The sequence below is a fragment of the Mustela putorius genome, unplaced genomic scaffold (assembly GCF_011764305.1).
Source record: "Mustela putorius furo isolate JIRA1106 unplaced genomic scaffold, ASM1176430v1.1 tig00000238_pilon_pilon_pilon, whole genome shotgun sequence".
Classification (NCBI taxonomy): Eukaryota; Metazoa; Chordata; class Mammalia; order Carnivora; family Mustelidae; genus Mustela; species Mustela putorius.
In genome coordinates this window covers 1,057,015-1,080,835 of record NW_025421324.1, presented here as the reverse complement: position 1 = coordinate 1,080,835, position 23,821 = coordinate 1,057,015, and the positions used below count along the sequence as shown (strand labels likewise).

Sequence of the window (23,821 nt, the reverse complement as noted above, 5' to 3'; positions counted from 1 at the left end):
AGGGTGGGGACAGCACTGGGAGCCCAAGCCTGAGGCTGATGGTCACATCTCTGCAGTTGGCCTTTCCCATTCACAAGGGTTGGAAGGCAGACAGCAGGGGCTTCCTTGAGGCAGTGACCTAGAGAGGAATTGGCTGGGTAAGGAAAGATCTTGGGGATAACCAGCTAGGCCTGAGAATCCACGTGTAAGAAAAGCTCACATCTTTTAAGCCTTTGCCACACCAGGCTCTCTGCTGAGCAGTGTGCCTGTTTTATCTCTGTAAATGTTCACTGCAATCCCACGAGGCAGAGCACTTTAGATCTAACCATTTCCATATTCTAAATGAAACCTAGGCTTAGAGAAGTTGGGTGGTTTTCTTGATACCGTACCAGTAAGGAGGAACCCCGGTCTGTAGGTCTGTGTGCCCCAGATCACCTTTCTTTTCTTTTCTTTTCTTTTCTTTTTTTTAAGATTTTATGTATTTATTTGACAGAGATCTCAAGTAGGTAGAGAGGTAGGCAGAGAGAGGGGGGAAGCAGGCTCCCTGCTTAACCCACTGAGCCACCCAGGTGCCCCACCAGAGCCCCTTTCTTAAGTGCTCCCCTATACCCCTTGGTGAGTGCCAGCTGGCCTCTAGCCCCTAGGGGGAGCCCTGTATGAACCCAGTGGTCTGGGAGCCACAGATGAAGGCTCCAGTCGCAGCCCCGCCCATTTGGAGGAGGAGCCAGTAGGGCACCAGTTTCTAGGCAGCCACGGGGTGGTGGAATATAAGGCTCATGTGATCTGTCACATGACAGCGGATCTCCAGAAAGGCAGCATGAGACTCCGAACCTGGTGAGAATTTAGGGGACCCCGGGAGGAGGGGATTATGTTGGAGGGTGGGAATACAGTGGCAGTCCGGCTCCCGCTGAAACCCGCCTGCTGCCTCTGCAGCTTCCTAGGGCTCGTTGCCCTCTTCGTCACCGGCAAATGCAGTTACAGCCCGGAGCCGGACCAGCAGCGGACGTGAGTTGACTTAGCACACACTGCCCCCTTCCCTAGGCCCTGTCCTGTGCCCACTGCCTTGGCCCAGACTCCCTCACCCCTTACCAGCTCCTGGTACCCACTCCACAGTCTTATCCCCAGGTTCCCAGGCTCAGTCCCCAATCATTCACCTCCTGTGAGCCATATCTGCCTCTGGGATCCTACCCCAGGTCTCAGCCACTAATCCTGAACCTTCCATGATTAATATTTCCCATCCCCACACTAACAAAGCCCATGTTCCTGACCTCTGACCCTGCAGGTTGCCCCCAGGCTGGGTGTCCCTGGGCCGTGTAGACTCCGAGGAAGACCTGAGTCTCACTTTTGCCCTGAGACAGCAGAACGTGAAAAGATTGTCCGAGCTGGTGCAGGCTGTGTCGGATCCTGGCTCTCCTCATTATGGTGCCTATGGGAATAGGGATTGGGACTGGGAAGTGGGATGTTGTGAAAGGACCCCGGGCTGAGCTGACTGTGGGATGGCACACATAACGTCAAGGTCATGCTCTTGGTGCCGAGGAAGGTGGTGATACAGGGCAGTTGAATGGCTGTGACTCTCGAGCAGTTTCTGAATTTAATAAAAGGGATCTGGAAGTAAACTGTCCAAAACTCACTCAAATTCTTTCCCCCAAAACTTTTTACCTATGTTTATCAGGCTTGAAACCTGAAAGTTAAGAGCACAGGCTGTGAGAACAAATCTGGATTCAAATGCTGACTCTACTACTTGCAGACACATGGGAAGTAATACCCAGTACAGATAGGTGCTCATTCCCCACCATCAAAACCACAATTGTTTCCTCCTGCAGTCAGGCTCCAGAACTCTCATTTCCAGTTCTGGCTCTCAAAGAGCCTTTGGAGTCATCTGCTTTTTACCATTGCTTGTAACCGCCCACTCATTTGTTTATTCTTGCACCCAGACTGCTGCCCAGTCCCCAGTGGTCCACCCCACTCCCCACTCTGCTCCCTACTCTGCTCTAAAACAGTGTTCTGTTCCAGTGGTCATACTGGATGATGTCCCTCCCTTGCAAGAAGCCCTTCATGGTTGGGGGGGAGGCACTGGTATGTGTGTGAGAGGGCAGTCTCAGATTCACCCTGGAGCTGTGTACATAGCACTGTGCAGGAAAATAGTGACTCACTATCATGTTAAGCTTAAAATCAATAAGTATGAAGACTGGAACTGAATTAGATGTTACCTTATAATTGGTTCTAAAAGTTTGGAAAACTTTTACTCAGAAATAAACTTACGGAAAATTTTAATTTTTAACCTCATTTGTTGTTTATAATTATGGCAATACATGCTCTGATGCAGCATTTGCAACCTTCTGGCCTTTAGGGAAAATCCATATTTCTGGCCATGGCATTCCAAGTCTCCCCAGCCTTTTCTTCCCCTGGCCCCAAATAATAGCATTCACCTGCACAGCCTGCCTTTGTGCTAGAAAGTTTCCACTTATCCCTGACGACCCTGTTCCAGGGTCCCTGGGAAATCCCAATGTCTCCTGGTTGAGGTCCAAAATGAGCAACTTGGAAAAGCAATGAATGAAGGCAAGATCCTCTACTGAATTCCTGCAGGAAAATACCTGACCCTAGAGGATGTGGCTGAACTGGTCCGGCCATCACCACTGACCCTCCGCACAGTCCAAAAATGGCTCTTGGCAGCTGGAGCCCGGAACTGCCACTCAGTGACCACACAGGACTTTCTGACCTGCTGGCTGAATGTCCGGTGAGATGGAAGGATTTCCCCATGGAGGGTACCAGTCATGCCATCAGGGAAACGAGTCACCCCAACGGGAGAGAGCTGAGAGCTGGTGGGAGCTTGTGGGTGAGAGCTAACAGGGAGATAAGGATGAGCAGTGATGCTCAGGTAGCTTCCTCTGCTCTGGTCTGTGGTTTCTGATCTCTATTCTCCGATCTCTGACCTCCAGACAGGCAGAACTGCTGCTCTCTGGGGCTGAGTTTCATCGCTATGTGGGGGGACCAGCAGAGATCCATGTTATAAGGTCCCCACGTCCATACCAGCTCCCGAAGGCCTTGGCCCCTCATGTGGACTTTGGTAACACCCAGTGGGGTTGGTGGGTTTGAAGCAGGCAGAACCAGGGGCTGGAAAATTTTAGGTGCCATGGGGGCTTGGGGTGGGGTCAGTGGTAAAGTCGGGGTTGGAGTCTAAAAGATCTCCTCCTTAAGCCTAACCCCTCCTCACAGTGGGCGGGCTGCACCGCTTTCCCCCCACATCATCCCTGAGGCAACGCCCTGAGCCACAGGTGTCAGGGACAGTTGGCCTGCACCTGGGGGTGACCCCATCCGTGATCCGTCAGCGATACAACTTGACAGCACAAGACGTGGGCTCTGGCACAACCAACAACAGCCAAGCCTGTGCCCAGGTGAGCTGGGCAGACACCTCCAGGGTCCTGACACCCTATCCAAGGTGCCTCTCCAGGCTGGGCCTTGTTCTCTGACTCCTCCCCTGGGTCCTCACGTCCTATCTGGAATAGTGTCCTTGCCCTGACCTTGCAGCTGCATCCTCTGACCCATGATACCTGCTCTGATTCCTTCTGTAGTTCCTGGAGCAGTATTTCCATGAGTCGGACCTGGCCGAGTTCATGCGCCTCTTTGGTGGGAAGTTTGCGCACCAGGCATCAGTAGCCCGTGTGGTCGGACAACAGGGACGGGGCCGGGCCGGGATTGAGGCCAGTTTAGATGTGGAGTACCTGATGAGTGCTGGTGCCAACATCTCCACCTGGGTCTACAGTAGCCCAGGTACTGCCAAGGGAATTGGTGGGTGGGGAGACCCGTGGTGGTAAGTGGTGATCACTGCTCCTTCAAGGGAATCCCATAAGCTAGAGGGAGACCCTGGCAACCTTCCAAAGGACCGCCCTTGTGCTCCTCCCCTCACCCCAAATCCAGGCCGGCATGAGTCACAGGAGCCCTTCCTGCAATGGCTCCTGCTGCTCAGTAATGAGTCAGCCCTGCCACATGTACACACCGTGAGCTATGGAGATGATGAGGACTCCCTCAGCAGCGTCTACATCCATCGGGTCAACACGGAGCTCATGAAGGCAGCTGCTCGGGGTCTTACCCTGCTCTTTGCCTCAGGTGACCTCCTACGCTAAATTTAGACCTTAACTCACCAGGAGTTTTGACCCAACAGGGAGCCCTGTGATCTCCGACTTACAATCTGAACCCAATAGGGACCACTCATCTGACCTCTAAACTCTAATCTCTTGCAGTAATGACTAACTCTTGACTTCCATCTTTGACATCTGAACCCATATATCAAGCTCTGACCAATTAATCTGAGTGCTAAACTTGGTCTTTCTCCCAGGTGACAGTGGAGCTGGGTGTTGGTCTGTCTCTGGGCGACACCAGTTCCGTCCCAGCTTCCCTGCATCCAGGTAAGCACCCCAGCCTACCACTTAAGCTTCCCTGCATCCAGGTATGCACCCCAGTCCACCACTTACCTGTGACCACCAGTCTTCCGTCTACGGGTTCATGATCTGGAACTTTTGCCTTGGCGCCACCAGGTGCTTCTGTAGCTAAGACCTCAGTTTAACCAGCTCTGATTGCTGCATTCCCTTCTTCCTATAGGTCTAGGCCTCATGGCTTCTGAGTGGAATGCAGTTCCCAGGCATTTTAGTAGAAAATTTGGTGAATGTTCTGTAGACAAAAGTATACACTGTTACCTCAGGCCATGCCTTGAGGGCTCAGAATCTTAGTCTTCCCCATGTACCTGCTTCCCCACAGAGTCTAGCCCCTCTCTCAAGAGCTAGCTCATACTTAACCATCTCCATACATTTTGGAGGCCCCCTTGGGACCCATACAATCTGTGCTGTTTTCTGCTCTCAGCCCCTATGTCACCACGGTGGGAGGCACGTCCTTCCAGAATCCATTCCGAGTCACAAGTGAGATCGTTGACTATATCAGTGGTGGTGGTTTCAGCAATGTGTTCCCACAGCCTTCATACCAGGTATGTATATGTGTTTGTGTGGATGGATGGGTGGGAGGGATCCTCGGTCAGCAGACAATACTCACTCAACAACATCTTTCAGGAGGAAGCTGTAGCCCAGTTCCTCAGCTCCAGTCCCCACTTACCACCATCCAGTTATTTCAATGCCAGTGGCCGTGCCTATCCAGATGTGGCTGCACTCTCTGATGGCTACTGGGTGGTCAGCAACAGCGTGCCCATTCCATGGGTATCTGGCACTTCGGTAAGAAATCAGCCTGGGTCCAAACCCCCTACTCAGAAACTATCCTCACCCTCTATAAGACCTTGTACCCAGAACCCCTGACTCCTCAGAGACCTCTGATCCTTTCAGACATCCCTCCCTCAAATCCAATCACTATGAACCCCTAACCTCCATTTATTCCTTCATTTTGCAGGCCTCTACTCCAGTATTTGGTGGGGTCCTATCCCTGATAAATGAACATAGAATCCTCAACGGCCGTCCCCCTCTTGGGTTTCTCAACCCAAGGCTCTACCAGCAGCGTGGAGCAGGACTCTTCGACGTGAGTATGGAAGGGAAGGGTGTGCACATTTTTATGAATATGGGGAGTTCAAAGATGAACTTGAGGGCAGTTCTGATGGGGTACTGAAATGTAAATACAAGGTAAGGGGGCTTAGTCTGTTAGTGCTGGTATGGACAGGCCCAGGTCTGATGCCTGCCTTTTCCCTAGGTAACCCATGGCTGCCATGAGTCCTGTCTGAATGAAGAGGTGCAGGGACAGGGTTTCTGCTCTGGCCCTGGCTGGGATCCTGTGACAGGCTGGGGAACACCTAACTTCCCAGCTCTGTTGAAGACATTAATCAATCCTTGACCCTTTCCTGCTGGGAGAATGAACCTGTCCCCTGCCCCATAGCTGGTGGCTTGGTCCCTTATTCTGCACTGTTGGAAGCCCTGCTGAACCTTCAACCATAGACTCCTGCAGACAGCTTATCCCCCTAACCCTAAAATGCTGTGAGCTTGACTTAACTCTCAACTCTACCCTGTTCCATCATGCTCAGGTCTCCCTACTCCTGCTTCATGTTTCTCTAATGATGCTGTAACTAGTATTGTTTGGGAGCCTCCCCACTCCCAACACCCTCCCCCAACCTTTTCTTCTTTCTCTTTTCAGCCAGGCTTTTTCTAAGAGTTGTCTATGCTGTTTCTCTTCATGTTGTCTCCTCAGTTTATTGCACCTTCTTCAGCTTTCAGGGCTTAACTTCTTTTCTGACCATTCCCACTTCCTCCTTCATTCCCTCTTCCTTTTTCTCTTTCTCTTCTTTCTCACTTAATGTATACTTCACTGCTTTATCTTTACCCTTCTGCTCTTTTCAATCTACCCAGAGTTTCCTGGAATAAATCAGTCATCTGTATCCACAGCTATCAATATCTCACTAAATCAGACTATTGGACAATGATTCCTCAAATACAAGGTGTATGATACTCAATACTTCATCTTCCTCCTTCCCAATTCCAGACCATGCTCTGGTGTTCCTTCTTGGCAAATGAGACTGTGCTGCTTCCAATCAAGCCAGAAGCCTAAGTGTTACCCTAGACTCCCTATTCCTTCACTTTCCCCTTCCCACTACCACTGTCTATCAATAAGTCCTACTGATTTCACCTCTTAAATATATCTTTATCAATCCACAAGTCCTGCCAATTACATTTCCCAAGTATATCTAGAACTCATTTACTTTTCTCCATCTCTACTGCTACTAAATTAGCTTAGAACCATTATTTTTTCTTCTCTGAATTGTAGGACGCCCTTGAAAAGATGTCCTTACTTCCTGCATGCTCACAAAACCATTTTTCCAGAGTAAAATGCAAATCCCATCAGGTCATTTACTTAAAACCCTTCAAAGATTACTGATAAAGTTCGGGTTTTTGCTATGGCTCACAAACTCGATCCTTTCCTTGCTGTTTGTTCATGAGTAACAAATTGCTTATTCTCCCTTGTTCTCCCTCACCCTTCCTCCACTTCCCCACTTTCGCTTTTGCTTAAAATATTCTGTGCCCTTAACATGACCCCTGACTCCCTTTGCCTGTTTGGTTTCCAGGATTCTTTGAACACACCACTTTGGCTCTCTGCAGCTAGCTGATTTTTGTATAGCAGAAAATGATTTGGTATAGCAGAAAAATCCCAGATTTTTTCAAACCAAGCCTGTTTGATTCTTGGTTCTGATGTAGACTAGGAAAGAAAGTTGAAGAAGTCCATCTCCCTGAGTCTTTTACCTCCTCTGTTAAGTGGGAATATCAATACCTGCCTCTAACAATAATTAATAATAATTAAATGGAATGAAGTTGATAGAGTGCCTGACACAAAGAAGTAGGCAGCTGATGTTATGTCCCTTTCTCCTTTGCACTGCGTACTGTGTCTACCTCTAGTATTGTAACTCCAATCTAGTATTGAAAATGCCAGTTTACCTCTTTGCCTCCCTTTCCAAGACTGTTGGTGCCTAGAGGACTAGAATCTTGTCCTACTTAACTTTGTACTCCCAGGCCCTAGCTCAGGATTGGCAAATAGGAATTAAATAAATGTTTGTTGCGTTGAAAACCCCACCCTCCCTGGTGATTTTGCATATGTTGTTTACGCAAGCTGAAATACTTCCCTTCCTGTCTACAGCAGCACTGTTCGCTTCCCTGCTGTCACTTCTCCCGGCAGCTGGAGGGGAGTGGGGCTTCCGAACCCTTGAAAGGCTGAATAAGGGAACTAGAAAGGACGCAGACTGGCAGGCAACCTGTAGTTAAGGGGTGTCCCAAAAACAAGGCCTTTAAGCGCCAAGTTGGAAGACAAGCCCCAGACCTGCGGAAAAGCGTCTTAGACCTTGACGGTTCCCATCCTGGCGAAAAGGCTTAGCAGTATGGCCGCGTGGGAGACCGCCTGTCGGAGACACCTCACAGGCTGGTAAACAACCAGGAGACAGGAGACGCTAGAGGACAGCAAACACGGCGAGGGAGGGGCGAAGCGCGGAGCGTGTGACGTCACCCGCGGTGTGTGCGTAACGTGAGCGGAAGCGGAAGCGGCTCTGTTCGCCGCCTCTTCCACCGGCCCGATGAGCTGCAGCGGCTCCGGCGCGGACCCCGAGGCGGCGCCGGGCTCCGCTGCCTCGGCCCCGGGCCCGGCGCCCGCGGTCTCGGCCCCCGCAGCATTGCCCGCCGGCACCGCTGCGGAGAATAAGGCCAGCCCCGCGGGGACTGCAGGGGGACCTGGGGCTGGAGCTGCGGCAGGGGGCACGGGACCCGTGGCGGCGCGGGCCGGGGAGCCGGCCGAGCGGCGCGGGGCGGGTGAGGGCCGGGACGGGTGAGGGTGAGGGCAGCGCTAGGGCTGGGTCCAGTAGTGGGTGAGGGCAGAGGATTAGACCTAGCCGGGGCCCCGCATCTCCCACCTCCATGTCTGTCTGCTGGTTTTCCTCCAGCTCCGGTGTCGGCTGGCGGCGCGGCGCCCCCGGAGGGGGCCATGTCTAACGGGGTTTATGTACTGCCGAGCGCGGCCAACGGAGACGTGAAGCCGGTGGTGTCCAGCACGCCTCTGGTGGATTTCCTGATGCAGCTGGAGGATTATACGCCTACGGTGGGCTTCCTGCCTGAACAAGGCTATTGGCGTGCTGTCAGGCCAACTTTTCTGCTACACTGCCTGGATTTCCAGCCTCCTTTTGCACTTGCTCCCCTACTAGCTCTGCCCACCCAAACTGAGCTTCCTGAAAGCCAGGCCTTCCTCCATTTCCCTCCCCCTCTCAGCCCCTCAGTGCCCAGAGCAAGTACTGACAGTCGTCTCATTGATCTCTCAGATTCCAGACGCAGTGACTGGTTACTACCTGAACCGTGCTGGCTTTGAGGCTTCGGACCCACGCATGTGAGTACAGTCTAGGTGGGTAGGTTAGAACCTTGAGTGCTAATGTGGTTTATTGTTCCATCTCCCTTCTCACACTAGTTTTTTCTCTCTAGAATTCGGCTCATCTCGCTAGCTGCCCAGAAATTCATCTCAGATATTGCCAACGATGCCCTACAGCACTGCAAAATGAAGGGCACAGCTTCTGGCAGCTCCCGAAGCAAGAGCAAGGTGTGAGGGGAGGCTCATTGAATCAGTAATTACCTCCCACAGTGTTGGAGGTTTAATTGTCCTGAAATCTCTTTGGGGAAACTAAGTCCTAGGGGAGGTGAAAGACCTACTCAGGGTCACCCATCTGGGATTGAAATCTGAGATTCCTGAGTTCAGCTGGTGTTCTTCCCTCTTCCCTCTTCCCTCAGGACCGCAAGTACACTCTAACCATGGAGGACTTGACCCCTGCCCTCAGCGAGTATGGCATCAATGTGAAGAAGCCGCACTATTTCACCTGAGCCACCCAACCTAAATGTACTTGTCTGTCCCCTTGTCCCCACACCAGCCTGTTTTCATAATAAACTTTATTGTGACAGGCAGGGCTGGTCCCTCCCATGCTGGGAGATACCGTGTGGCAAGTGACAAAGCTCTGAGCCTAGCCCCTTTGGGGGCTGCAGTGGTAGGGATGGGGGCAGGGGATGGGCCCCATGGCTGGGGTAGTACCATGACTGGAAGCAGGGGAGGCAACCAGAAGCCTGCTGCTTTGGGGAGACATACTCCCCTAACCATGTCCTGACATATCTGGAGTTTAGGCAAGGGCTTTCCAGCTCTACTTGTCCTGCATCTTCTCCAGGATAGGCACAATCATGTCAAATTTAGGCCGCTTAGCAGGGTCTTCATTCATGCAGATCTTCATGAGCTTACACACATGGGGGGAAATGCCTGGTGGGATAGTAGGCCGAAGGCCTTCCAGTGCCACCTGCAAATACAGGAAAAAACAAAATGGGTTTCAGAACTTGAATATCCTGTGGGGAGAGGCCTCTCTAGTCCTCAGGACAGGATTACTGCATATTTGAACAAATATGGGAAGAGCCCAGCCCTGCTATAGTTATTGTCGTCACCACCACCATTCCCCCAACACAAGTACATACAGTTGTGCTCTCACCTTCATTCCAATCTCCATGTTGGAGAGGTCAGCAAAGGGTACCTCCCGTGTCACCAGTTCCCACAGAAGCACTGCAAAACTCCACATGTCTGCTGAGCGTCTGTTTGTATCTTCAGGCTTCTTCTGCAGTGCTGGAGGAACAGGACTTAACTGTTCCAGCTGCCTGTCCTGTCTCTGCCCCCTTCCATTACTACTGAGCTGGCCCTTCTCCACCTCCCAACATGATGCCCTCACTCACCTTCAGGGGCCACCCAGGCAGGTGCATACATGCGCCCAGGGCATTGGAAGGAGAACTTGACGTCGGCCATGCTGATTCGGGCAGTCATGTCCTCATCAATCTGAGGAAGAGAAGATAGATAATGTGGAAGGAGGTAAGTCCTGTTCTAGACAGGGAAAGGGGGCTGGGGGCCTGGGCCAGGAAGGAAGTGTGACCTCACCATTACACTACGGCTATTGAGTGCATGTCGTGGGATGAGGGGCTCTAATGTGTGTAGGAAGGCCATGCCCCTTGCCATGTCCAACGCGAACTTCACAGCCTGGCTCTGGTCCACAACAAAATCTAAAGAGGCAAGAGTCAAAAGAGTTTGGGGAGGCTCATACACCCTGCGCCCATCCCATGAGATTTGGTATCCCCTACTCACTGGTGCCTTCGTGTAATACATTGTACAGGGATCCATATGGCATCCAGTGTGTGATGAGGGTGGGGTGAGGAGCAGGTGGAGACTGACAGGCACCTAGCACTGGGAGCACATTTGGATGCGAGAAAATCCTGGAAGAGGGAGAGTATCCCTAGCTGAGATCAGCATAAAAGATCTCCCTTTGGGTGCTAGTCAGGGTTCCTTGGAACCAGCAGCTTCCCGTTTAGGCCTTGCCCCACCTGAGACGGGGACACTCCTCGTTGAAGTCCCTGCTCTTCCTTGTACTCCAGTCTCGAACCTTTAGCACCTTCACGACGATGTCATTGCCCTGCCAACGGCCCTTCCATAGCTGAGAGACAGGTAAGGGTTAGGAAGCTTTAACTAAGGCCACTGCTTTCTTGTCCGCTAACTGGAAGAAAAACTTTAAAAAGGTGCAGGGCAGGTAATTTGTAGGGGATTGGGGAGGGAGGGCCAAGAAAGGCAGGGTCACCTCTCCAGAGTGATTCTCGTTGAGCTTTGCCAAAAAGTTGAGCTGTTTGTAGTCAATGCCGGAGTGTTTGTTCAGAGTCCCATTTCCTGAGAATGTGCACAGGTCAGGTACCCAGGCTTCACCTAACCCAGCTCCAACAGCCCAGGGTTACTCCCTCGACCATCCCTCCCCTTACAACTGACTCACGGGGCCGAGTGCGGGTGGTTCCCTTCCAGAAAGTGTCCTTGTATGGAATACGGTTAAGGTTCTGGCCCATCTTCTCTGCCCGCTCTGGGGAAGAAAAACAGCTTTGGCCCCAGCTGTAGTACGGAGCGAGGAGATAGGCAGGGACAAGACAGGATACGAACTGGAGTTGGGGGACAGACCTCGGAGGAGCTCTCTCAGGGGTGCCTTGGCTTTGTCCACAGGCATCTCTCCATACTTGTTACAAATGCTGACAAGAGCCCCATTAGCCACCAGGTCCTGGAACGAAAAGGTGGTTGTGACGACGGGCTCTGCTACCTCCCTGGCAATCACAATCAACTATCAATACAGATATAGTACCAGATCTGAGTGTCAAATATTCAGCAATACTTACAGAATGGGTTGAAGGTTCTAGAATCTCCCATTCAGGCTCAGACGTTGCTACCCACCCATCCCAGGTCTCAGGGCTTTGGTACTCACCTCTGCAACCTGATCTTGGCCCCAAAAACAGGCATAGTGCAGGGGCACGTTTCCATGCTCATTCACTGCATTGATGTCAGCTTTATACTGCAAGAGCTGGTCCCCATGGCCAAGTAGAAGAGGCAGAAGACAGAGGGGAGATGAGAGTTGAGGCGTGTAAGGAGGGAGAAGAGTACACATAATGCTTGTGACTGACTTCCAGACATGTATGTAATGTATGTGACAGAACATTCATGCATACCTTCTGCACAATATCACGGTGTCCATGACTGGCTGCCAGGTGCAGGGGGGTGTCATCCCCACGGTTCATCACATTGATTCGTGCCCCCCGCATGATCAGCATCTCAACCACAGCTGAACGGCCCTCTCGGCAGGCCCAGTGCAAGGGGGAGAAGCCATGATCATCCCTTTGAGGAAGAGACAATGGTCATTGATCTGGAGGTGGGGCAAAGGCTTTGATACGGAAAAAACTGATAGTCATTCTGAAAAATCTCCCTAGAAACCTTGCCTGTCCAGGATTCTGATTCTCATTCATGCCAGCAACTCCCAAAGCCATCCGATTAAGACCTTCAAAAGTCTTCAGACCCCTGAGCTTCAAACCTAACCAACTACCACCTGAAATCTCAACAAATACATATGATTCACTGTCTTCATCAACAGGCTTTTTTCCTTGGCATGCCCTATCTCATTAAATGGTAGCATTTTATCTGGTTTCCTCTGCATTCCTTTTGCAACATCTGTTGGTCCTTTTTGTTTCCAATGCATTTCATATGCCCCTAATACACTACTTGTGGCACTGGATTGTAAACATCTTAATGAGCTGTCTTGTCTGCTAGACTGAATTTTTGAGAGAATGGATTAACAAGTTGTTTAGTGCATGTTAATACGAGGGAGGGTGTTTGGAAAAGGAAAGCCACAACTCATGGGAGAAGAAGCAAGCTTACTGATTGGCTCTGTACTGAAACCTAAGATCTAAAAATGGACTGGCATTAAAATAATGTTTTGGAAGGGTTTATAAGGAAAAAGGAATACTTTTGATAAGTCATTACTAATGAGGCAGATATCAAATGAGGATTTGATTTGGTAAAACAGGATTCCTCCACTCAAGCAGTCTGGAGTCCCAGAAAACAGGAATATAAGAGTGACATCTTTAGAAAGAAAACTGACTTTTCCCCTGCCAAGGACACATATTTTCTAAAGTAAAAGAGCTGTACAAAGAAAAAAGAAGAAGAAAACACTTGGTGGGAGTTGGGCCTGCCTGACAGCCTGGGGCCATAAAAGGAAATTCCCTCCAGTCTGGTGTGTGTGAGGATCCAAGGGGCGGGACAGGGGGACGGTCTGTGGTCTGAGACCGCAGCCTCCGGATGCCTTAGTGTTGCGGTCACTTCCCTTGTGGGGGCTCTAGTTATGGCCTGAAACAGATCAGGGGTCTGACTGCTGCAGGCCATCCAGATGTCCTCCTCCCCCAGGAGATGGGGGTGTGTGTGTGACCTTTAATGACTTCCCTCCACAGCTGCCCTCATCTGCTCACTTAGAGTTAGCTGAAAGCTTTCCTGGAAGGTTAGCCCCACCTCCCCCTCTCTGAAGCAACCATCCCCTACTTATCAGTGAGTTTTGCCTCTCAGATCTTTAATTTGTGCCCTGGTTTATCAGTTTCCTGCAGTCTGTGGCATAAGCAGGCCAGTGCCTGAGGGCAAAAATAAGAGCACAGGGTTCCACTCACTGTCAGACTGCCTGTCACCTCAGGGCCACAGACTATATTCCCAAAGAGTCCTGGAGGGAGTTTACCCCACCTCATATCCAGCATATACCTGCTTGGGCCCCCAAAGCCTTTCCCCTCAAACCAGCCCCAAAGACTTCCAGTTTAATGCCACCTCTTCACCTTTTGGCACTAAAGAGTTTTATAAAATGCAAGTTCCCCTGGACAACTTCACCTAAGCCTTTATAACCCTACCAACAAAGTAAGAGTGCTATCTTTATCTGAGCACCCTTTGAAGAATTATTAAAGAATTAAATTATAAATATATGAAAGATGGGAAAAAGTGACCAGGAATTACAGAGGAATAGCATAAAGGCTAATGAGAACCTGTAGAAGTCTAGATGAAGATGACAGGTGATCCTTACCCCCTCAAACCTAAAAACTGAAGAAATAAAATTAAAAACCACCATCCTGAATCATCAGCATCACTACTGCTTTTCTTGCTTGTCTCAGCTGACCTTAAAGAACTTGCCTACATTCACTATTTCCACATTTCCCATTCAACCCACCACCACACTGTTGCCTTGAGGGCTGGCATGGGCCTCTAGCATAGGAGGTGTCCACAATACTTTAAATGAAGGAACCAGTGTTGTCTGGTTTCTTCAACTGTTTTCCTCTACAGCAGGCTTCACAAAGATCATCAAATACATTATTAATTATAAATTCAGAAGTTACTTTAAAGTGCTAAAGTTCTTTAACTAATCAACAGCCTATCCTACTGTTGACCACTCCCCCTTCATTGAAACATTCACTTCTCTGAGCTTTACTAACATCTTTTCCTGTTTCTCCTGCAACCCCCAGTTGCACCTTTTCAGTCTTGCAGGCTTCTCATCCCCTCTCTGTCACACCCACGTCTTCAGGTATCATCTATATGCTAAAATCTCCCAAATCTGGGTCTCCAAGTCAGATCTCTCTCCTGAAATCCAAATCTGCATAATCAACAACCTACTCAACGTTTCCACTCAACTGTACAGTCACTTTAACGTGTCACAGCAGCAGTCATCATCCTTCAGCCATGTCCAACTCAGTAAAAGCAACCACTATCTACCTAAGAGTCTGAGCCAGAACCCCGGTCATCATCTTTGCTTCCACACTTCCTACACCAAGTCTCATCAATTCTTTATTCTGAAGATTTCAGGAATCCAATCACTTCCTTCTTTTTAGATCGGCCCCCATTCTAGTCTAAGGCATCGCCACCTCTGGCACAGACCAAGCAACTGCTTCTCCAAATGGCCGCCTGCTCTTGAGAAGGTATCCAAGATGACACTTAAATGGACAATCTCATCATATCATAGCAGGGCTTTAAACTCTTGTTCTTAGAATAATAACCTTATTATAGTATAAATATCCTTGCATGATCTGGTGGGCTCTTGCAGCAGACCTCTCCAGTCTTATCTTCCGTGGTTTACCATTAGTACCCAATGCTTCAGCCCACAGAAGCCCATAGAAGTCTTCTATCCTCCAGCCATATGGACCTGTAGACAATTCCCAAACACTCCATTCTCTGTCTTGTCTCCTAGCTTTCGCCCATGCAGTTCACTGAGGCAGGAAAGCTCTCTGCAGCCCGTGCCTGTGAAACTCTTACTGAGCAGTCAAGATTCATCAGGAACACAGCTTCCTCTGTGGAGACCCTCTGCCCCCCACAGGCTGTGCTTTGCATTCGTAGTCCTGGGTAGTAAAGTCAGCCGCCCCAGCCAACGTGAACACCCCACATCGCGGAGAGGAGCAGTATTTGCCCTTCTCACCCACCAGCCACTTCAGCTCACCCCTGGTTGAGGTCGTTCTCCGTGTTGTCCAGCCACAGGCGAACGGCCACCGCGTTGCCCTCCCGGCACTGAGTGAAAATGTCGTCCATAGCAGCGTCCCGGCGCTGAGTCCCCTAGATTGGGGAAGCCTGCGGACTGTGAAGGGATCCACGGAAGGCGGGGTGAAACCCGAAAGCTTTGTCCCTTACCGGAGATAAGGGGGTGGGGGTCTCCCGCTACCTCCCCGGCTAGTGGAGGTCTGGGAAGGAGTTCGGCTAGGCGGGATGATCCCTGTGTCCCCTGGGCGCGAGGGTAAGGCGGGTCCGCGCGAGGTAGAAGGTGATTAGGAAGTAGAGTCCCCTGAAGGGGTGTCGGCGAACAAGCTCGGGGACCCTGCCCGAGAACAGACCTGGGGGGAGGGGGAGTTCAGGCGCTCTATACCCTGAGAAAGGCGATCGGGGGTCCTTCCCGGGGATGGCCCTCGTTCCCTACTCGGTATTCGGGCCGAGTAAAGGCTGACGGTTGGCAGGGATCGAGCCTTAGGGAAGGGCACGGGTGCTCCCGCACTCACCGGGACTCAGGCTGGAGGAGCCTTCTTCGGGGAACTCCCGTCCGGCCGCGCCCGCCGCCCGGCCCCGCCCCTGGCCCTCTCTGGCCAGCGCGGGTCCCCATTGCTCCCTCCCTCTCGCCTTCCTTGCCCTTCTAGCCAGCGGTACCTAAACTCGATGATTTCCGGCGCCGCGCCGGCCACTCTAGCCACACAGATCTTCACTCTTTGGTTTCCGGCTCAGTTCCGGCTGCTCTGCGAGCCAGGATTAGTAGAGACACGCTGTGCACGTGGAAAGGCGTGTGGACGCGGGGATTTCGCCTACCGCACCAGCATGTTTGAGGAGCCCGAGTGGACCGAGGAGGCCCCAGTAGCCACGGACCTCCGGCCTGTAGCCTCACGGCCTCTGCCCGCCTCAGCCTCGCAAATCAAGGTGAGCGGCCCTGCGCGGAGCTCTTCCAACCGAGAAGCTTACCCTGGTGGATCAGGGCACTGGGGCTCGCTGTGTGTGTGTGTGTGTGTGTGTGTGTGTGTGTGTGTGTGTGCACGCGCGCGTTGGAGCGGGGGTGGGGGGCGCCTGCGGCCAACAGAAGACCCGACTAAGTGAAAGCTGTTGAGTAGAAGTCAGTGACGTGAGGATGAATTATTGGACGCGAAAAGCACGTGCAGAGGCCCTGGGGGGAAGAAAGCATGTCCTGCTGTTAGGGTCACCCACACAATTATCCGTGTGGTTGGAGCACAGAGGGTATGCTATTGAATTTGGGGAGGTTGAAGTTTTGCATATTTTAACAATAGAAGCCAATAAAATGGTTTTAGCAGGGGAATGATTTCTTAAGATTTGCATTTTGAAAAAGTCCTTGGTTTCAGTGTGGAGATTGGATTGGAGAGATTAAGAGTGAATGACAGTGAAGGATTTGATCAGCACTACCGTTCTAAAGCAGTAGTGCAGAGTGGGTACTGATAAGTCCAGGTTAAGTGCCTGGCCTGGGACCTCCCAACAGGACTTCAATCCAGAAGGCCTTCCAGACAAGAGACCTTCTCCTTTAAGCCTTTGCAGATGTGAGGGCTGCTGTACTTCTCAGGCTCTTCCACCTTTCAGTCAGCATCCAACAAGGAATCCGCCTGCTTTTTCCCGTCCTCTTCATCCCGTCAACCCACTGCTATAATCTGTGCCACTGGCCTTTCCATCTGCAGCTTGTCCCTTTCCACTTATTCTCTATACCACAGCTAGACTCCTCTTAAGTGCACACCTGTGATCTTGTCACTCTTGTTTTCAGAAACGTCTAGCTTTTATAGAAAGATATAGAAAATTGCAGGCAAAAGCCTGAGATGAGTGTTGGAACTCCTGCTGCCTTGTGGCCTTACCACATTCCCCTGGGAAACTCCGCTTTCTCCCTCTATTCAGGTTCCAAATTGAAGAAGTGAGGTGGGTGGTTTCTCTGCTCTCCAGCCTCCCAGAGTTTGAGATGGTGACTTAAAAGTTGTTCAGGGTCTGGCAGGCTTCATGACAAGCTAGAGAAGTTAACTAAGAATAATCTAGATGCTTCCGCCAGCATCTGAATCAGGTCTCCATCTCTGCCTTCTTATTCTCCAGGCCCCATCTATTTACCTCACCCCTTTCTCTCAGGGCTCTAAGCACCGTCAGCTCTTGGCTACTTTACGGGCCCTGGAGGCAGCATCTCTTCCCCAGCAATACCCCAGCCTGCCTGACAGTGACTCTGAGGAGGATGTGGTGGAAAGGAAGAAAAAACGCTTGAAAAAGGCCTCATCTGCTGGTGCTTCTGTTGACGTAGAGAAGAAGAGGAAGAAGAAATGTCAAAAACAGGGTCCACCTGGCAGTGACTATGAAGAAAAGGAAGTAAAAGGGAAGAAAAAGTGCCTCAGAGGGATTCTGAATGCCAGTGACCCTGCTGAAGAACAGAAGAGAAAGAGGAAGTGCCAGAAACAGGCTCCCTCAAACCCCGCCCAGCATGTAGACAAGGATAACAAAACAGGTACTAGTGGATTTGTATACGTGTGTGGGATGGGGGGGGGGCATCAGCTGATCGGATACAGGGCACAGGTTAACTGCCACCATTAGGTTTGGGGTTAGTCAGTAAGAAATGTTTTCATCCAGGCCATAGTCTCTTTCTCAAGGACAGGGATTGGTCAGGATGATTGCCAAACCTCAGAATGCAGGGGCTGTTGCCCCGAATATGCTCTCTCTTCTCCCTCTGTTCAGGTTCCAAAGCTTGGAAGAGTACTGCTACAAATAATCAATCCAAGCCGAGTCCTGGCTCCACTTCTGCCAACCCCCCCCAGACCTTGAGTCGCAAGCAGTGGCGGAACCGGCAGAAGAACAAACGTAGACATAAGAACAAATTTCGGCCACCTGACCAGGCTCCAGCCACAGTACCCACAGAGGAGACAGAGATGCCTCCTGCCCCCAGCCCAGATAATCATGAGGATCGGGCAGGGGCGCTGCGAGCCCGCATGGCACAGCGGCTGGATGGTGCCCGATTTCGCTACCTCAATGAACAGCTATACTCAGGGCCTAGCAGTGCTGCACAGCGTCTCTTCCAGGAAGACCCTGAGGCCTTTCTCCTCTATCACCGTGGCTTCCAGAGCCAAGTCAAGAAGTGGCCACTGCAGCCAGTGGACCGCATCGCCAAGGATCTTCGCCAGCGGTGAATGGGGGTTGGGCACTCTGAGAAGCAATGTGGGTCAGTCATAGTTCAGGCTAGACCAGTGAGTGATCCCTCCCCTCCACTCCCAGGCCCGCGTCCCTGGTGGTAGCTGACTTTGGCTGTGGGGACTGCCGCCTGGCCTCAAGTATCCGGAACCCTGTGCACTGCTTTGACTTGGCCTCTCTGGACCCCAGGGTCACTGTGTGTGACATGGCCCAGGTAAACCCTTCTATCTCTCTCTCTCTCTGTGTCTGGTCTATGCTCTAGACCCAACCTCAGTATGCTAATCTCTAATGCTCCCTCCCTTTATGCGCCCCCCATTCTAGTGTCTGGTGCTAGCAATCAGTGCGGAATTAATTAATTAATTAATTAATTTCTAAAAATATATTTGTGGGTTTGTTTTTTTTTTTAAGATTTTATTTATTTGAAAGAGAGCACAAGCGGAGGGAATAGCATAGGGAGAGGGAGAACCAGACTTCCCCTTGAGAAGGGAGCCCAATGTGGGGCTTAGTCCCTGGGATCATGACCCTAAGCCAAAGGCAGACACTTAACTGACTGAGCCACCCAGGCATCCCTCAGTGCTGGATTTCTGCTACCCATGTTGTACGCTTTGTACAGTTTTCCCACTCTTCACAGGTGCCTCTGGAGGATGAATCTGTGGATGTGGCTGTGTTCTGCCTTTCACTGATGGGAACCAACATCAGGGACTTCCTAGAGGAGGCAAATCGTGTGCTGAAACAAGGGTAGGTGCTCCCAGCACACAGATGTGTGTATATGTGTACAGGTATATGTCTGCATTTACGCAGAACTTCTCACTTTTCTCAGGGGTCTCTTGAAAGTGGCTGAAGTCAGTAGCCGGTTTGAAGATGTTCGGACCTTTCTGGGGGCTGTAACCAAACTGGGCTTCAAGGTCATCTCCAAGGTGAGGGCCCCAAGAAGTCTTCCTATTTTTGTCTCGTTTGGTCTTTTTTAGGGTAATGATGTTAAGGAAAGAGGCCATACACACAGACACAGATGTTTGCTCTTTTAAGGCATGACACATGGGAGAGTCCTGGGAACCTTTCTGAGCAAGGGCGGGGCATATACAGAGGTGTTTTGAGGAGCTGGGGTGAAGATTTGGAGCTCACTAGGTCTTTTCTACCCCTAGGATCTTACCAACAGCCACTTCTTCTTGTTTGACTTTGAAAAGACTGGGCCTCCTCGGGTAGGGCCCAAGGCTCAGCTCACAGGCCTGAAGCTTCAGCCATGTCTCTACAAGCGCAGGTGACCTCGGGGCCCGCCTTGAAAGAGGAGGCAAGTCTTGAACTCCAGGCTCAGAACTCGGAAGACTATATCCAGCAAGTCACTGACCCAGGGACTGGTATATCCCTTTTGCCGTCCCAAGAGTAATGTGTGATTAAATCCCCTGGTTCAGCCCTGCTCTATTGAAGGCTCCTTGATTGTGAGAAGCATAAAATCACTTGGGCTAGCTAAAGAGTAAGGAGTTTACTGTGAAAATACAAGGGTATCTGGGAATTAGGGTTCCTCCAAATGTGGGAACTAGCTGGTTTGAAATTCAGGGCATCTCTGGGTTTGCTCCTCTTTCCATCTCTCAGGAGCCACGTGGACTTTCTGCCCTGGCATCTCTCTTCTCATCTCCCATCTGCTGAGAAAATCTATAGCCAGGGCTGGGTGTGTAAGAGGTGCTCAATAAACCATAGCTATGGCTATGATGTTTTGTAAGCCTTACTATTTTCTTAAGTCCTTCCCTAGGTAAGGTTGGAGGTCAAAGAGTGAAGAATGGATTTCTTGATTGAGGAATACTCTGGGAGAGCTCAAGATGGACCTTTCAACAGCCTTCATTTCACAGGGTATTTAGAGAATACTGATAAGACTTTGAGTTGTTCTGGAGGATGGTGGTAAGAGAGCTGGGTTTCTTCATAAATAACAACTGGTTGATATCATGGTAGGCTGGGGGATTGGACTGTCCATTAGTAAGCACGAGGGTCTTTTTGTTGTGTCCAGCTTGTAGTGGTCCCAGATCACCATGTCCTGGGAAAGCTATGGGCAAGGAATGCTGGTGTTAGGAAAATGCTGGGATGATAGACCCTTGGCCTCTCCTGGAAAGTATCTGCCATGTCCTGATATAAAGATGTAGCATCTTACCTATTTGGAAGGGCAAAAACAGTGCTCACTGAGACACAGCTTCCAGGGCTCTGAGCCAGTCAGATGCCTCTGGTGAGGGGATCTAGCTTCGAGGTAGGCTGTAGACTGGAGGGCATGTTTGGAGGCTAGGCAGTGTGCCACAGTGTCTTCTCATGTACTCTTCTGTCTGCTGAATACTCACCTGATTAAGTCTTACTCATCATAGCTTAGGTTTTCCTACTCTACTGCTCCTAAAGCAGAATTAATTTCTTCATCTACATTCTTCGAATTGCATTGTGATTGCTTTGCACATTAGGCAGCGGTCTTTTCAAGTGATATTTATCTTTGTATTCCCAGAGCTTGTTGGCGACGTGGTAGAGTAACAGGGTTTAGCTGAGTGGGACTGACGAGAACAGGGTATTGCAGGAACGCAGGCTCAGGGTACAAGATGTGGGCACTGAGGACTAGGGATGATGGAAGAAGTAAGCAGATGGGAGAACTTGAGCAGAAAGAACAGGTGGGATAATAAGGGCTGGTGAGAAAGAGGAATTTGCAGTGAGTCTGGTTTCTCGCTTGAGCAACTGGTAGGGCTGGTGCTGCTGTTCAGAATGTTGGGTTGTAAGTACCTGTTCGATTCTCACTTGGAAAAGAGATGTAATCGTGCCAGGAGAGACCTGTCCTAGGATTTGGGAATCAGCAGTCTAAAAGTGGTCATTGAAGTCATGGGAATAGATAAAATATCCAGAATAAGGTAGTGAGAAGAGAAAATGGCAACAAATCAAACTCTGGGGAGCATCTGTTGGATGAGCAAAGGCAAGTAGACTAGTCAAGGTGACAGGATGAGAAGGTCGGGCCAATAAAACTGGGAGAGTAGATGTTTTCAATATGAGGGAAGGGATGGAGAGGTTGTCAGATGTCAGACGCTCTTGTGGGGTCTGTTAAAATTTACAGTGAAGTCAGACTGTAGTAAATGAAGTTGCTGAATACTGTTGAGGCCCTGCTTAAATTTATAGTGGTATTCATGTCTTTTTAGTTACACCAGCCAGCCCAGTAGTATGGTTATCTCTGCTTTCTCAGGAATCTAGGTGTAGCTGTGGGGAAATTGAGTACTAAGGGATCATCCAGAGTTGGAATCTTACTGTGCAATGGAAATGAAAGCAAGCAAAGGCATTTCACACCATTCAGAAGTAACTGATCTCTCTCTGGATTGTGTGCTTTTAGGGAAGGGGTAGGAGAGTGAAAACAGAGGAATGGGTTGTTGCTCTGGGAATCATTAGACAAGTGACCTGGGCAGGTGAGAGGTGGTGGTCAGGAATTGGAGTGCTTGAATTATTAGTGTTGGAAGCACAGCAGCTCCCAGTGATGGCCATGTCTAGAGTGAAGCCACAGGCGTCAGTGCCTGAGAGGCAAGTGAGAGAGGTTACCTTAACTGTATGCTGGGTAATGGACTGAGAGCTCAGGTATTATGGGGAGATCTTGTCTGAATGGACTTTGAGGTTCTCCAGGGTGGTGGTAGAAGTTGGCATGGAAGAGAGGCCAGCCTCTCGGGGAGGGGGCACATCGAGGAGGTCTGCAGACAAAATGATGGGTAAGCTAGATGACTGAATTTCAGAAGTGCAGGGGGTTTGGACTGCCTACTAGAGAGACTTCCATTGTGGGAGTGATGTGAGGCTGGTGAGTGGAGCTGGCTGCCAGGCAGCTGAGATAACTGCCTCTCGGCAGTCCTTTCCAGAGTGTCAGAAATTACTGAGCATTACTAGGGAAATTTTTTATTATGGCAGCTGCATGGGACAGGAGCCTCCGGGAGAAGGGGAGGCAGGCCACAAAGTCCAAGAAAAGTGTTAGATTAGCTGTGGGACACACATTACCTTTGACAATTCCCTGTCTGTGTTCTTTTGCAAATGTTTATATTTCTAGGTCTTGGTTAATTTTCCCTGGTTGTTGTTTTTTTTTTTTTCTCAGCAGAACAGCTGGGGTCTGCTTTTTTCCTTTTCTTGTTCTCCTTACTTAAAATTTAGATTCTTCCTTTGCCTGTTCTGGCTCTATCCACCCAAGTAAGTATCTCTGGGTTTGACTCAGGCCTTGGATTCCCTGTAACTCAGTCCAGCCCCAGCAATGTCTCCATCAGTTGCTCTGATTCTGAAATCAGGACTCCCCTGATCTTGATCTGGGGCCTCTTGGCTCTGTCTTCAGCTTCAGGACAAACTCTTAGGCAAGCCCAAGTCCCTGGACATCAGTGTTTAAGGCTGAGAGCCGAGGCTGGAGAGGGAACAGTATTTCCTTAAGAAATAACAGCATGGCAGCTGTTCAAAGAACCAGCAATTTAAAGAACAGTTTGAGAAGAGATTGAAAGAAGGGCAAGAGTAGTAAGAGGTAAGTGGAAGGGGGTCTCTGTACTGTGTAAGGCAGTGCATGATAATCACCTAGTGGTTACCAAGCCCTCCCCCAATTTCTGATTGAGGAGATCAGGATAGGGTTGAGAAGTTCTGTTCTGGTTGCTTTGGTTTTTCACAGTGAAACAGGAAGCAGGGTTGAGAGAGTAGCAGGGAAGGGGTTGGAGTTTTGAGGCAAGGAGAGCATAATGAACAAATGAAGGATTGGATTGTTGGTGGTATTAATAACGTGCTTGAGGTTGAAGGTCAGAAAGAGGATGCATGGGAAGAGATCATGTAGGATCTCTGTAGAGAGCTTGCTGTTTTGAGACAGCACAGCTGGACTGTCAGGGCCCACCCCCCTGACCTCAACTCTTAACTGCGGACTCCACTGGGACCATTCAGGAAGCTTGAGGTATTTATATTCCTACGGCCGAGGAACGATGAGCCTGGAGTCTGACTCCTGCCCTGGGAATGTAGAGGGCAAGCAGAGGCTCAGTAACTGTTTCAGTGGTGGAGCCGGGGGAGTGCCACTGCTTTTGCTTTGGCCTGCGTTCTCCGAATTTGCCGTAGCAAGTGAGGCATGTGTGTATCCTGTCATCTTGCAGGAGAGAGGGAAACATGCGGTGCTCTTGGTTCCTTTCCAGTAGGACCATTTGAGGAAGCCAGGAGACCTCAGCACAAAGCAGCTAGGAGTGTGCCATGTGGACTGAGGAGGGAGTTGCAGGAGACCACCCACTAAAGTTGCATCTGCCAGGGTCAAGGGCACAGTTGGGATGTCCCCTTTAAATATCTGCCAGCCCCATAGGGCACAGAACTGCCCAGTCCAGCAAGAACCTTATTTCCTTTTTTAGCCCCTTTT

General features: G+C 50.4%; 4 protein-coding genes across 7 annotated transcripts; 3 read left to right on the top strand and 1 right to left on the bottom strand.

Moving 5' to 3' along the window:
• Positions 1 to 696: 696 nt before the first annotated feature.
• On the top strand, positions 697 to 7,529 carry TPP1 (tripeptidyl peptidase 1). Its single transcript, XM_004781151.3, has 13 exons — positions 697 to 813; positions 913 to 984; positions 1,262 to 1,401; positions 2,566 to 2,716; positions 2,919 to 3,046; positions 3,196 to 3,374; positions 3,552 to 3,750; positions 3,898 to 4,086; positions 4,316 to 4,385; positions 4,837 to 4,957; positions 5,040 to 5,198; positions 5,371 to 5,496; positions 5,665 to 7,529. The coding sequence occupies exons 1-13, from the start codon at positions 770 to 772 to the stop codon at positions 5,803 to 5,805; spliced, it is 1,719 nt and encodes a 572-aa protein (XP_004781208.1). The 5' UTR covers positions 697 to 769; the 3' UTR covers positions 5,806 to 7,529.
• A 452-nt stretch (positions 7,530 to 7,981) lies between these two features.
• TAF10 (TATA-box binding protein associated factor 10) lies at positions 7,982 to 9,413 on the top strand. The gene is made up of 5 exons (XM_045078256.1): positions 7,982 to 8,255; positions 8,387 to 8,541; positions 8,759 to 8,823; positions 8,916 to 9,030; positions 9,219 to 9,413. Exons 1-5 carry the CDS (start codon positions 8,024 to 8,026, stop codon positions 9,306 to 9,308), a joined length of 657 nt encoding a protein of 218 aa, XP_044934191.1. The 5' UTR covers positions 7,982 to 8,023; the 3' UTR covers positions 9,309 to 9,413.
• On the bottom strand, positions 9,360 to 15,950 carry ILK (integrin linked kinase). Of its 3 annotated transcripts, none has more exons than XM_004781147.3 (13): positions 15,822 to 15,950; positions 15,272 to 15,406; positions 11,988 to 12,153; positions 11,747 to 11,842; positions 11,449 to 11,545; positions 11,270 to 11,353; positions 11,084 to 11,169; positions 10,833 to 10,942; positions 10,597 to 10,724; positions 10,393 to 10,514; positions 10,194 to 10,293; positions 9,956 to 10,086; positions 9,360 to 9,769 (listed from the first exon to the last, which is right to left on the bottom strand). In XM_004781147.3, the coding sequence occupies exons 2-13, from the start codon at positions 15,358 to 15,360 to the stop codon at positions 9,620 to 9,622; spliced, it is 1,359 nt and encodes a 452-aa protein (XP_004781204.2). In that variant the 5' UTR covers positions 15,361 to 15,406; positions 15,822 to 15,950; the 3' UTR covers positions 9,360 to 9,619. The 3 variants fall into 3 exon arrangements, with proteins under 3 accessions (XP_004781204.2, XP_004781207.2, XP_004781205.2); XM_004781150.3 differs by having other exon boundaries at positions 15,272 to 15,384; positions 15,822 to 15,935; XM_004781148.3 differs by having other exon boundaries at positions 15,692 to 15,833.
• A 42-nt stretch (positions 15,951 to 15,992) lies between these two features.
• RRP8 (ribosomal RNA processing 8) lies at positions 15,993 to 20,175 on the top strand. Of its 2 annotated transcripts, none has more exons than XM_004781145.3 (7): positions 15,993 to 16,230; positions 17,392 to 17,791; positions 18,019 to 18,463; positions 18,553 to 18,682; positions 19,100 to 19,206; positions 19,289 to 19,385; positions 19,611 to 20,175. In XM_004781145.3, exons 1-7 carry the CDS (start codon positions 16,132 to 16,134, stop codon positions 19,728 to 19,730), a joined length of 1,398 nt encoding a protein of 465 aa, XP_004781202.2. In that variant the 5' UTR covers positions 15,993 to 16,131; the 3' UTR covers positions 19,731 to 20,175. The 2 variants fall into 2 exon arrangements, with proteins under 2 accessions (XP_004781202.2, XP_004781203.2); XM_004781146.3 differs by having other exon boundaries at positions 15,996 to 16,230; positions 17,425 to 17,791.
• Positions 20,176 to 23,821: the final 3,646 nt, after the last annotated feature.

Coding starts and splice junctions, on each gene's coding strand:
- TPP1 (XM_004781151.3), top strand. CDS start 770: ATGACAGCGGATCTCCAGAAAGGCAGCATGAGACTCCGAACCTG. Junction 4,087..4,315: donor TACCCTGCTCTTTGCCTCAG/GTGACCTCCTAC, acceptor TCTTTCTCCCAG/GTGACAGTGGAGCTGGGTGT. Junction 4,958..5,039: donor TCCCACAGCCTTCATACCAG/GTATGTATATGT, acceptor AACATCTTTCAG/GAGGAAGCTGTAGCCCAGTT.
- TAF10 (XM_045078256.1), top strand. CDS start 8,024: ATGAGCTGCAGCGGCTCCGGCGCGGACCCCGAGGCGGCGCCGGGCTCC. Junction 8,256..8,386: donor GGCCGAGCGGCGCGGGGCGG/GTGAGGGCCGGG, acceptor GTTTTCCTCCAG/CTCCGGTGTCGGCTGGCGGC. Junction 8,542..8,758: donor TGGAGGATTATACGCCTACG/GTGGGCTTCCTG, acceptor TTGATCTCTCAG/ATTCCAGACGCAGTGACTGG.
- ILK (XM_004781147.3), bottom strand. CDS start 15,360: ATGGACGACATTTTCACTCAGTGCCGGGAGGGCAACGCGGTGGCCGTT. Junction 11,843..11,987: donor ACCGTGATATTGTGCAGAAG/GTATGCATGAAT, acceptor CATGGGGACCAG/CTCTTGCAGTATAAAGCTGA. Junction 10,515..10,596: donor TGTATTACACGAAGGCACCA/GTGAGTAGGGGA, acceptor TTGCCTCTTTAG/ATTTTGTTGTGGACCAGAGC.
- RRP8 (XM_004781145.3), top strand. CDS start 16,132: ATGTTTGAGGAGCCCGAGTGGACCGAGGAGGCCCCAGTAGCCACGGAC. Junction 18,464..18,552: donor GCCAAGGATCTTCGCCAGCG/GTGAATGGGGGT, acceptor CTCCACTCCCAG/GCCCGCGTCCCTGGTGGTAG. Junction 19,386..19,610: donor GCTTCAAGGTCATCTCCAAG/GTGAGGGCCCCA, acceptor TTCTACCCCTAG/GATCTTACCAACAGCCACTT.